This window comes from Spinacia oleracea, chromosome 4, assembly GCF_020520425.1.
Source record: "Spinacia oleracea cultivar Varoflay chromosome 4, BTI_SOV_V1, whole genome shotgun sequence".
In the NCBI taxonomy this organism is placed as follows: Eukaryota; Viridiplantae; Streptophyta; class Magnoliopsida; order Caryophyllales; family Amaranthaceae; genus Spinacia; species Spinacia oleracea.
The window spans coordinates 162,946,344-162,959,061 of record NC_079490.1 but is presented as its reverse complement, the minus strand read 5'-3'; the positions used below and the strand labels follow the sequence as shown (position 1 = coordinate 162,959,061).

Below are 12,718 nucleotides of genomic sequence, written 5' to 3'. Positions count from 1 at the left end.
TTTGTCGGTTTGGAAACTTGCGTCCGTATAGCCTTTAACAATTAATTCATCATCTCCACCATAGACCAGGAAGTCATCTTTGCGCCTTTTCAGGTACTTCAGAATGTTCTTGGCAGCAGTCCAATGCGCCTCTCCTGGGTCTGACTGGTATCTGCTCGTAGCACTGAGTGCGTACGCAACATCCGGGCGTGTACATATCATAGCATACATTATTGAACCAATCAATGATGCATATGGAATCCCATTCATTCGTCTACGCTCATCAAGTGTTTTTGGGCACTGAGTCTTGCTTAGAGTCATTCCATGAGACATGGGTAGGTAGCCTCGCTTGGAGTCCGCCATCTTAAACCTATCAAGCACCTTATTGATATAAGTGCTTTGACTAAGTCCAATCATCCTTTTAGACCTATCTCTGTAAATCTTGATGCCCAATATGTACTGTGCTTCTCCTAGATCCTTCATCGAAAAACATTTCCCAAGCCAAATCTTGACAGAGTTCAACATAGGAATGTCATTTCCGAAAAGTAATATGTCGTCGACATATAATACTAGGAAAGCAATTTTGCTCCCACTGACCTTCTTGTATACACAAGATTCGTCTGCGTTCTTGATGAAACCAAAGTCACTGACTGCTTCATCAAAACGTATATTCCAGCTCCTGGATGCCTGCTTCAATCCGTAGATTGACTTCTTTAGCTTGCATACCTTTTTAGCATTCTTTGGATCCTCAAAACCTTCAGGCTGTGTCATAAACACAGTTTCTGTTAAAACGCCGTTTAAGAAAGCAGTTTTGACATCCATCTGCCATATTTCGTAATCGTAATATGCAGCGATTGCTAACATTATCCGAATAGACTTTAGCATTGCACCTGGTGAAAAGGTTTCATCGTAATCCACACCGTGGACTTGCCTGTAACCTTTTGCAACCAATCTAGCTTTGAAAACTTCAAGTTTCCCATCCTTGTCCTTTTTCAGTTTGAAAACCCATTTGCTTCCAATGGCTTGGTAGCCATCTGGCAAATCGACCAAATCCCATACTTGGTTTTCAGACATGGAGTCTAATTCAGATTGCATGGCTTCTTGCCATTGCTTGGAGCTAGGGCTCTTCATAGCTTGTTTGTAAGTCGCAGGTTCATCACTTTCAAGTAATAGAACGTCATAGCTCTCGTTCGTCAAAATACCTAAGTACCTTTCCGGTTGAGATCTATATCTTTGCGATCTACGCGGGGTAACATTTCTAGATTGACCATGATTCTCACCAGATTCTTCTAAAGATCTCTGAGTTTCATCCTGAATGTCATTTTGAGCATTCTCTAGAGTTTGTTGTTCGACTCGAATTTCTTCGAGGTCTACTTTTCTCCCACTTGTCATTTTGGAAATGTGATCTTTCTCCAAAAAGACACCATCTCGAGCAACAAACACCTTGTTCTCAGATGTATTGTAGAAGTAATACCCCTTTGTTTCCTTTGGATAGCCCACAAGGATACATTTGTCAGATTTTGGATGAAGTTTGTCTGAAATTAATCGTTTGACGTATACTTCACATCCCCAAATCTTAAGAAAAGACACATTTGGAGGCTTTCCAAACCATAATTCGTATGGAGTCTTTTCGACAGCTTTAGACGGAGCTCTATTTATAGTGAGTGCAGCTGTATTTAGTGCATGTCCCCAAAATTCTAATGGAAGTTCGGCCTGACCCATCATTGACCTGACCATGTCTAGCAAGGTTCTGTTCCTCCGTTCCGACACACCGTTCCATTGTGGTGTTCCGGGAGGAGTCAACTCTGATAGAATTCCACATTCTTTCAGATGGTCATCAAATTCATAGCTCAGATATTCACCGCCTCTATCAGACCGCAGTGCCTTAATCTTCTTGCCTAATTGATTCTCTACTTCACTCTGAAATTCCTTGAATTTGTCAAAGGATTCAGACTTATGCTTCATTAGGTATACATAACCATACCTACTGAAGTCATCAGTGAAAGTGATAAAGTAGCTGAAACCACCTCTAGCATTTGTACTCATTGGTCCACATACATCTGTATGGATTAAACCCAATAGTTCATTTGCTCTTTCTCCAACTTTAGAGAAAGGTTGCTTTGTCATTTTGCCAAGTAAACATGATTCGCATTTACCATAATCCTCTAAGTCAAATGGTTCTAGAATTCCTTCCTTTTGAAGTCTTTCTAAGCGTTTCAAGTTTATATGGCCTAATCGACAATGCCACAGATAGGTGAGATCTGAATCATTCTTTTTGGCCTTTTTGGTATTTATGTTATATACTTGTTTGTCGTGATCTAATAAATAAAGTCCATTGACTAATCTAGCAGATCCATAAAACATCTCTTTAAAATAAAACGAACAACTATTGTCTTTTATTAAAAAGGAAAATCCCTTAGCATCTAAGCAAGAAACTGAAATGATGTTTTTAGTAAGACTTGGAACATGGAAACATTCTTCCAGTTCCAAAACTAGCCCGGAGGGCAACGACAAATAGTAAGTTCCTACAGCTAATGCAGCAATCCGTGCTCCATTTCCCACTCGTAGGTCGACTTCACCCTTGCTTAACTTTCTACTTCTTCTTAGTCCCTGTGGATTGGAACATAAGTGTGAGCCACAACCTGTATCTAATACCCAAGAAGTTGAATTAGCAAGTATACAGTCTATAATGAAAATACCTGAAGATGGAACGACTGTTCCGTTCTTCTGATCTTCCTTTAGCTTCAAGCAATCTCTCTTCCAATGCCCCTTCTTCTTGCAGTAGAAGCATTCGGATTCAGAAGTGGGTTGACTGACCTTCCTCTTTACAGATTTGGCGCCAGTTTGCTTAGTTGGGCTGGCCTTGTTGCCACCTTTCTTAGCATTCCTCTTCTTTCCAGATTTCTTGAACTTGCCCCCACGCACCATAAGCACATCCTGCTTATCACTTTTGAGCGTCTTTTCAGCGGTCTTCAGCATACCGTGAAGCTCAGTGAGCGTTTTGTCCAGACTATTCATACTGTAGTTCAGTTTGAACTGATCATACCCGCTATGAAGAGAATGGAGGATGGTGTCTATAGCCATTTCCTGAGAAAATTGTTGATCCAGCCGACTCATATTCTCAATGAGTCCAATCATTTTGAGAACATGTGGACTTACGGGCTCGCCTTTCTTAAGCTTGGTCTCAAGAATTTGCCTATGAGTCTCGAATCTTTCGACTCGAGCCAGATCTTGGAACATGTTCTTCAACTCACTGATGATTGTGAAAGCATCTGAGTTGATGAACGTTTTCTGCAGATCCGCACTCATGGTGGCGAGCATTAGACATTTGACATCCTTGTTGGCATCAATCCAACGATTGAGGGCTGCCTGAGTGACCCCGTCGCCTGCAGCTTCGGGCATCGCCTCATCTAGGACATACTCCTTTTCTTCCTGCATAAGAACTATTTGCAAGTTCCTTTGCCAGTCAAGGAAGTTTTTCCCGTTCAACTTCTCCTTTTCGAGAATTGATCGAATGTTGAATGAATTGTTGTTTGCCATATTAAAAACTACAATTGAAAAGAATAAACAAATAAATAACCATTCACAGTTTCTCTTAATAAACTTAAATTCTAGCATACATGCATAATTCAATGTTTATTAAGCATTTTATTCAAGTTATGTGTTCCGGCAGGTGTGAATAAAATGATTCCAAGATCCTAAAATCATTGAAGAACTAAGCACAGTTTGTCGACTTAATCCTAGAACATCTTAGGTAAGCAAAAGCCTTTTGCTAATAGTCTAGAAACTACTCTTGGTTGATAGGTACGTCTAAGAACTTATTAGGTAAACCTATCGATTTTGCCACGACATAAAAGGACTCCTTACTTATATCGTTGAGTTTCACCAAAACTAACATGTACTCACAATTGTTTGTGTACCTTGCCCCTTTAGGACCAATAAGTAACACCTCGCTGAGCGAAAACTATTACTAGATTGATGTAAAGGATATCCAAGCAAGTGTATATTTTGGCATGGCACCTTTTAACTCAATTTTTAAGTTTGGAACTTAAGGCTCTTACTATGTTGGTTAGATTTTAAGTGAACTAAAATCCTTAATCATGCAACATAATCAAGCTTTTGATCTCATGCATTTTAAGACATATTTAAAAGCAATAAATAACTTAAACATGCATAAGATAAATGTGATCTAGTATGGCCCGACTTCATCTTGAAGCTTTGACTTCAAAGTCCGTCATGAAAATCTCCGTGGGAGGCACCATTTTCTTCAAATAGGATAAGCTATAACTAATTACAACTATTTGATGGTTCGCAGACCATATTTGAATTGAAAAATAACTTTGGTACTTTAGACCAATTACATTCAAATTAATGGTACGCAGACCATATTTTCTATCCTATTTGGGCCATACTAGTCACTTCATAACCTGCAAAACAGTACATATACAATATATACCATTCACCCATTCATTATCATGAATGGCCCACTTAGCTGGTTAGTAAAACACATCATGCATCACGTAAATATTTGCAGCAATTAATCAAGGGCACCAATAATCTACCAATTATTCAGTCCTTATTAATTCTAATCAAGTTGTTTTAACCTTAAGGATTTGTAGACCTAATCAAGAGTTTATGACTAAAAAGCGCTCCCACTTAAACCAATAAATTCATATGCTTTACTAATTTTAAACATAAAAATGTATTTCTAGTCTAACCGGAAACATACAAATTTAATTAAAATTTAAAGCTCATATAAATTTATAATTGAATCCAAAAAGTTTAATTTAATTTCAGTCGTTATTTAAATTAATTCATGATTTTAATTTTAGTAAAATAATTAGAATAAATAAAATTTATTATAATTACAATATTCAAAATTAAAATCCAAGAAAATAATTTAAATTATTAATTTTAAAATTAATTAAAATTACGTGAACTGAAATTTTCAAATTAAACATTCAAAACGATCTAATCGTAACGCAAACACCCTACGCATTGCACGCCCATGGGCCGCACGCATACAGCCATTGCTGGCCATATGCGCGCAGCTCATGCGCTCGTCGCATAGCTGCTGCTCTACCAATCGCAAGCAATCGCACGCTGTGGTGCTCGCTGCGCGCGCGCCAGCGCTCGTCGCACGCGAGCCATCGCTCGCTGTGCGCGCTCGCCAGCGCTCGCTGTGCGCGCGAGCTATTGCTCGCTGTGCGCGCGAGCCATCGCTAGCTGTGCGCGCGACATCGCTCGCTAGGCGCGCGACATCGCTCGCTGTGCGCGCGAGCAACGCTGGGCGCAGCGCTCGTGGCACGCGAGCTTGCGCTCGCTGCGCGCGAGGCTGCGCGCTCTTGCGCGAGGCAGTGCGCGTTGTGGCGCAGCTCGCTTGCTGCCCACACGCGACTATTCTGGTAATATTTCCATTTCCGATAATATTTTCCGATACGTACCATGTTTCCGTTTCCGGCAACATCTACGACTTGGATAATATTTATATTTCCGATACGATCCATATTTCCGTTTCCGGTAATATCATCGTTTCCGGAGTATTCATTTCTTGCCTGTGACGATCTCAGCTCCCACTGAAACCAAGATCCGTCGATTCCGAATATTCATAGATGGAGTATTTAATGCCATTAAATACTTGATCCGTTTACGTACTATTTGTGTGACCCTACGGGTTCAGTCAAGAGTAAGTTGTGGATTAATATCATTAATTCCACTTGAACTGAAGCGGCCTCTAGCTAGGCATTCAGCTCACTTGATCTCACTGAATTATTAACTTGTTAATTAATACTGAACCGCATTTATTAGACTTATCATAGAATGCATACTTGGACCAAGGGCATTATTTCCTTCACGGGTGCAAGTCGGGTTGGCTTTCGGTCGGGTCGCGTCGGGTTTTTTTCCATTTCAGGTACAAGTCGGGTTTGGATCGAGCCATGTTCGGGTCGAGTTCAATACAGGTTTGTGTCTTATATAGTCGGGTTTGAATCGTGTTTGTAGCAATTAATCTCAGGTTTTGGGTCAAGTTCGAGTCGTATAAAATGCAGGTCGAGTTCACTCTCGGACACGGGTTAAGATCGAGACAATATATGATTTGCTCATCTCAAAATATTCAAGGGTAAAATATTTACTCCACATGTCGAGTCACTAACAAGTTATGTGGTAAAAATCGCGTTAAAGTCATTGTCGGGTCGGGTATCTGGTTCAGATCATTCTTCAGTCAGCTTAGTTCGGCTATCGGTTATCATTCGGTCGGGTGTCGGGTTCGGGTCATACAACATTGCATTAAAATCGGTAATTAGTTTTTTCGGGTAGGTTACAGGTTGGGTGTCGGATTATCTGTTTTACCAAAATTTTGGGTCATGGCCGGTTACGGGTTCGGTCGGTTCAGGTCGAATTTTCGGATCGGGTCAGTTTTTTGACAGCTCTACATCATTGTGACACGGGTTAAAGGCCGCATGTTGCAACCTTTATCATTTTTGTTGTGTTTATAACTACAACATTTAGTAATTATTTATAGCCATAAGGGGGGCCATGCCTACCCCGCCCCCTTGGCTTCGCCCCTACAAGTCCGCACTCGGCAGTTACGGAGTAAGACTTAAGACCGTATTCGACGACTATCTTAGATGCATACTACCTCCGTTTTAAATGATTTTACACTTTTTGTTTTATAATATTTTTATATTGTACTTCCTCCGTTTCTATATAGTTGCAACATACCCCTGTACACGGTATTTAAGAAAGTGGTACTTGAGTGGTGCCACAACCACTTTAGTCATATTACTTACTTCATCTTAGGTGTAAAATTGTAACGTTGGTTAAAAAATATTTCCATTTTAGGTGTGTTGCAACTATTGTGACATTTCCATTTTAGAGAAGTGTTGCAACTATATAGAAATGGAGGAAGTACCTTATTCTACTTTTGAAGATGAGAATGTACTAACTTACCTCTCTTACACCAGTTTACAAATTTCCTTACAAGTTTCTCTTAATTACTTTATTCATATTTTACCTTACACGTTTCTCTTACTTTATTCATTTTTTTCCTTACACGTTTCTCTTACTTTATTCATTTTTTCCTCACACGTTTCTCTTACTTTATCTATATTTTATTATAACCATCTACCTTTTTACCTATTTTCATCTATTTTTTCATTTTTCAGGTGGTAAAAAACAAGTTTTAATATATATATATTTTTTTAGGTGGTAAATACAAATTTTAGTTTTTTAGGTGGTAAAATACAATTTTTTGATTTTTTAGGTGGTAAAAAACAATTTGTCCAAAGAGAAATTTTGAATATTTCCAAGAAAAATTTAGAAGAAAAAGTATTTTCAATAGAATTTCAACAATTACAAATCATAAAATTGATTTTCCTAATTAATAAGGTTAATTATAAATCATATAATTCGTCTTATTTTCCTCCTCAAACTTATTGTGTAACTGCAAAAACAATAATTATTTAATAACAGATGAAGTACTCCGTATATGAATTTGGATTATAGTCTATCATAATCATGGAGCACAGAAATGTATGCTCCAAAAATAGCCAGTTGGAAAACTTTCAAGGAATTTTTTTTAAAAAAGACAAAAGATAAATCAATCTATTAAAAATGTCATGCATTCACACCTAGCACCTAAGTTATGGGTCCATTGGAATATGGGATATAATAAATATCTTTTGTCCTCAATAAATTGAACCAATTCAATCTCACTCCAAGTATCTTTATTCTTGAGGAACATGAAAAAAATGGCATCCTCAATACACGTAGTAAAACATAACTTGTTACTACAAATGTTTTATTCTTTGATGTTTATTATTACAATAAACTTCAAATCTACAAGAGCTGATAAACTTGCACCAGCATTGTTTGTGTTTGGGGATTCACTTGTTGATGTTGGCAATAACAATCATCTCCCTTTCACCATTGCTAGGGCTAACTTTCCTCATAACGGCATTGATTTCCCCGGCCACAAGCCTACCGGAAGGTTCAGCAATGGCAAGAACGCGGCCGATTTTCTAGGTAATGTTACATACTTACTTTTTGGTTTACTGCAACGAATCTAATGTTTAGACAATTATTAGTGTTCTTATAATACGCACTGATCATATTTTCCTATTTTAATTTCTTTGATTTTTTTTTTAATAAAGAAATGACAGAAAAAATAGAAAAAATAAAAGAAAACAAAAATGTCATCATTTCTCCATTATGGGTTTTTCAGCCTTAAGTTTTTGTGAATTATGAGTGGATGCCTCTTTTTCTTTTGTTTGATGTATTTACTAATGTCCAATTATGTGACATGACATGTTCTAGACACTTCAAAAAAGTTTTGGCATCTCATCAATAATGCTAATGTTCATGAATTGCACATATATGACTTTTCGAGGTGTTTGTTTGTTCATATATGCCACAACTTTGTGAGTAGAAGTTAGTATAAGATCTAAACCAAATTCGAGATCTTGGATATGTATATTCGTGATATTTTCTCCATTCGATACTCGTACGTATTACTATGTACTTCGTATGAAACAATTTGATAATAAGATAGAGATAACATAATTTGTAAGGTAATTAAGACAAACGATTTATTTCATTTAATATAGTAATTCGTACTCCTTAACTCGGTAATTTTTTACATTCACTCTAGTTTGAGCTAAGATACCTCGCACATTAAATGAACTAAATCAGTCAAGTAGCTCAACTTAAATGCTTACTTAAATACTTGTCCAATGTAGATTAAATGGATGTACTATAATTTCTACCAATATTAGGATATCTCCATGTAGGAGTAAGATTATACTAGTATAGTAGTGATAATATCCATAGATCATTAAAGCTTGTCATGTCTTCTTTTTGTGATTAATTGTAATGAAAGTTATATAGCTAGATATTTAGCTAACGCGTTTGTTGTGTGCTTGGGTCCATGTTTGATCTCGTGCTCAATTTCTATGGTACGCAAATTAATCAAAAACTACGTAAAATGCACGATAATTGCATTCATTAAATTGATCAAAATTAAATTTATACTATTGATTTTGGTTTAATTTGTATTGGTTGGTTGGTTGGTTGAATTCCTTTGTTTTTAATTAGTAAAGTATTGATTATATATATATATATTCATGATTTAAACTTTACCAGCTGAGAAATTGGGACTTGAGTATCCGCTACCTTATCTTTCCATGAGACAAAACAAAAATAACAACTTTTCAAGTGGAGTTAGCTTTGCATCTGGAGGTGCTGGAATCTTCAATGGCACTGATCAACTTTACGTAAGGCTTCCTACTTGATTTCTCTTTTCAACTTTAAAAAATATGACAATTTAAATAAATTAGGATTACAACCATTTTAAAGATGAAATTCTCATGGGAAGTTCTAATTAAGTTGAAATTGAATCTTTTAACGTAGAATTTCTCATGGGGGTTCTAACCTCGGTGTTACATATGCACTTTTCTATTTTCATTTTAACCTAATAATGTCATAAAGTAATACTCTCTCTGTCCCTAAAAATCTATCACATTTTTGTTTAATTTTTTGGGTCAAACATGAATTCTCACCGATCTATGAGAAATAAAATAATTATGTGAAGTATTGTTAGATTCGTTTCGATGTGTATATATATATATACTTTTTTTTTTTGATAATATCTATTTTTTATAGTTTTTACACGTGTTAAATCGAAGATATTTACGTCTTAAACGCTGTATTGTAGATTGTGAAAAGTTAAATATATTAATCATTAAATGAAGCATGGAATATCTTTGGAAAAAATGAGAAGATCAAGTTAATGTAAAAAGCCGTAGTTTGTGAAAAGTTAAATATATTGATTAAATGAAGGATGGTATATCTTTGGAAAAAATGAAAAGATCAAGTTAATGTAAAAAGCCGTACATAAATACTTTATGACGTTTGTAAAGAATGGGCCGAAAGAGAAAGTTTAAAGCCATAAACAACTAAAAAAACCGGGATAAAAATATGCGGTGAGCGTGGATCGAACACGCGACCTTCAGATCTTCAGTCTGACGCTCTCCCAACTGAGCTATCCCCGCTTGTTGTACATTTTGTAATTTTAACAAATTTTACTGTTTCAGCGTCAATCCATACCACTGGACAAGCAAGTAGAGTACTTCGGTACAGTGCAAGAAAAAATAGTGCAACAGTTGGGACTACAACAAGCACAAAAAACATTATCAAAATCAGTGTTCACGATTGTGATCGGAAGCAATGACATCTTTGGCTATTATGGATCATCCACTTCTAGCCAAATGAAGAAAGGCACCCCACTGCAATATGCAGCTTCTATGTTACTTGCTTTTAAAGGGCAATTCAAGGTATGACTATATTTCTTATACTTATGTTATCGGTTACCAAATTTCTTGAACCCTGGACTACATAATTAATTCATACTGATCGGTAAATACTATACTAATCTAAAATTTTCAGAAACAAAACCGCTGATATATCTTAATACTGGTATATATTATATACTAATATATTTCACTTAAATATTTCACTCTCTAAAGTTACTGCCTAATTAATAAAATTATTTAATCATATAATTCGTGGATGCAATTTTCATCATACTACTTATCACATATTTATATGTTTGATATGTTAATTTACAAACTTTTATATAAAGCGGTCTTGACCGCCTTTGAGATCTAATTAGTTAAACAATGGAACTAATTTAGTAAAGCACTGAAACTAATTAGTTAATCAATGAAACCAATTAGTTAAGCAATGAAACAAATTAGTTAAACAATCAAAGTGGTCTTTTCGGTAAGACGGTCTTACACAAAAGTTGTCGATGTTAATTTGACCAAAATATTTGATATACTAATATGTTGATTTGACTAAAATATTGAGTAAATACATTTTCTATTCTTAATATAACGATTTGGCTAAAATATTACGAAAAATAATTTTTAGCAAACTATAATTATGTGCAGCATATGCTATTCACGTAATCTATAAACAATATTTTTTTTTCGCATACATAAACCGTAAACAAATAAGGAAAGAATTTAACTAAAAATTTAAAGTATAGATTTTTAGGAACTTTTGTTTTGGAGGGAAAATTTTGCACCAGAAAGTGACACGTGTCACTCCTGGAGTCTGTTTTAGTATAATATATATAATAAATAATAATATAATAATAATAATAATAATGTAAATAAATAGATAGATATTGACTTATGATTCCTAGAAGAACTTTTATTTTGGCCAATTAATATTCCATAGTTAATTACTTGTGTGGAAAAATAAAATGGGCTTCTCTTGATGGATGTATATACTTTTACTGGCAGCGGTTGTACGATTATGGAGGCAGGAAATTCGTGATATTTGGAGTGGCAGCAGTAGGGTGTTGCCCAGCACAGAGAGACAGGAACAAAACTGAAGTTTGCAATGAAGCAGCCAATTTCGGAGCTTCCATTTATAACAAAGGACTCTTATCAGCTCTTCAATATTACCAGAAACAACTTAAAGACTTTCAATATACCTACTTTGACACTTACACCGTCTTCCTTAACCTCATCGAACAACCAGCTACCTATGGTACGTACATCATATCCACCGTAAATATATATGTGTATATATAGAGATGGACAACGTGGCGGGTTGGGTGGGTCGTGGATGGGTTTGGTGGGTCGTGGGTCGGGGATGATTGACACACGATCCGCCTCATTTAAACTATGGTGGGTCAAGTTGTGGGCTGTGTCAGAAAAAATGGACACAGTATATGATGGGTCGTGGGTTACGTGGGTCATGGGTCGAGGTGTGTTGTGCGAGTCGGGTGGGTCGATCTGATGGGTTTCGTGGGTTACAAAAGATGTGATTCAGATGCGTTAGATGGGTTTACACGAGTTTTAGGATCTGACTTGGGTCAAGTGGGTTTGGACGATTAATAAAGCGTTAAAATGTTACAAATTTTGTATGAACTTAAATTAATTAAATTTTATGTTATTCACTTCCTCACATAAATGTGTTTAATGTATATTTACACAATAAAATTAGAATTTATTAGCATTTTAAACATGTGTTGTGTGGGTTGGGTTCGTGGGTCGGGTGTGCCGTGTCGGGTTGTGTCGTGTCCGATGGGTGGATCGAAATGAGTTGTGTTGAAAAAATTCGACCCACAACACATCAAAAAAATATTCGGATTAGGCGGGTTGTGTCATGAGTCATAAGTGTTTTCGACCCACATGACCCACTATGGGTTGTGTCAGGGTGAGCTGGATCAAACCCAACCGGCCAACCCTCTGGCTATCTCTATGTATATATTACTAATTAATTCAAGTTCATTTTAGTAATAGTAATATAATTGGCCGGAATGTTGTTTAATGGTTAATTGCAGGATTCAAGGAATCGAAAGCAGCATGTTGTGGTGGACTGGGAAATCTACATGCTAAGTTAGCATGTTTACCCTTTTCTACTTATTGTTCAAACAGAAGTGATCATGTTTTCTGGGATCTTTACCATCCAACCGAAGCAGCTGATCGTATCATCGTCGATACCGCTTTCTCTGGTCCCCGGAAATATGCCTTCCCTGTCAATGTTCAGCAGCTAGTTTCAATATGAACACTAACCTTACCTTTGCTAGGTTAAGTTGCAATGAAATGTAGTAAACTCCATTACTCCTATAGCATACACAAATTTTCTTATATTTAGATCCAACTAAATGAAGAGGGTTTTTATATATAATTCATTTCACCATCTTACCATTGATTTCTTTTTTTTAGTT

The 12,718-nt window shown here is 36.3% G+C and overlaps 1 protein-coding gene and 1 non-coding gene across 2 annotated transcripts; one reads left to right on the top strand and one right to left on the bottom strand.

The window, feature by feature from the left end:
• Positions 1–7,667: 7,667 nt before the first annotated feature.
• On the top strand, positions 7,668–12,695 carry LOC110792220 (GDSL esterase/lipase At5g55050). Its single transcript, XM_056841785.1, has 5 exons — positions 7,668–8,001; positions 9,118–9,248; positions 10,068–10,307; positions 11,283–11,532; positions 12,332–12,695. The coding sequence occupies exons 1-5, from the start codon at positions 7,719–7,721 to the stop codon at positions 12,553–12,555; spliced, it is 1,128 nt and encodes a 375-aa protein (XP_056697763.1). The 5' UTR covers positions 7,668–7,718; the 3' UTR covers positions 12,556–12,695.
• On the bottom strand, positions 9,953–10,025 carry TRNAF-GAA (transfer RNA phenylalanine (anticodon GAA)). The gene has a single exon. It is a non-coding gene; the product is annotated as a tRNA-Phe (tRNA).
• Positions 12,696–12,718: the final 23 nt, after the last annotated feature.

Excerpts from the sequence above, each read along its gene's own strand:
- LOC110792220 (XM_056841785.1), top strand. The coding sequence starts at position 7,719 with ATGAAAAAAATGGCATCCTCAATACACGTAGTAAAACATAACTTGTTA. Across the intron at positions 8,002-9,117 it reads GAACGCGGCCGATTTTCTAG|CTGAGAAATTGGGACTTGAG; the intron begins GTAATGTTACAT and ends AAACTTTACCAG. Across the intron at positions 10,308-11,282 it reads CTTTTAAAGGGCAATTCAAG|CGGTTGTACGATTATGGAGG; the intron begins GTATGACTATAT and ends TTTTACTGGCAG.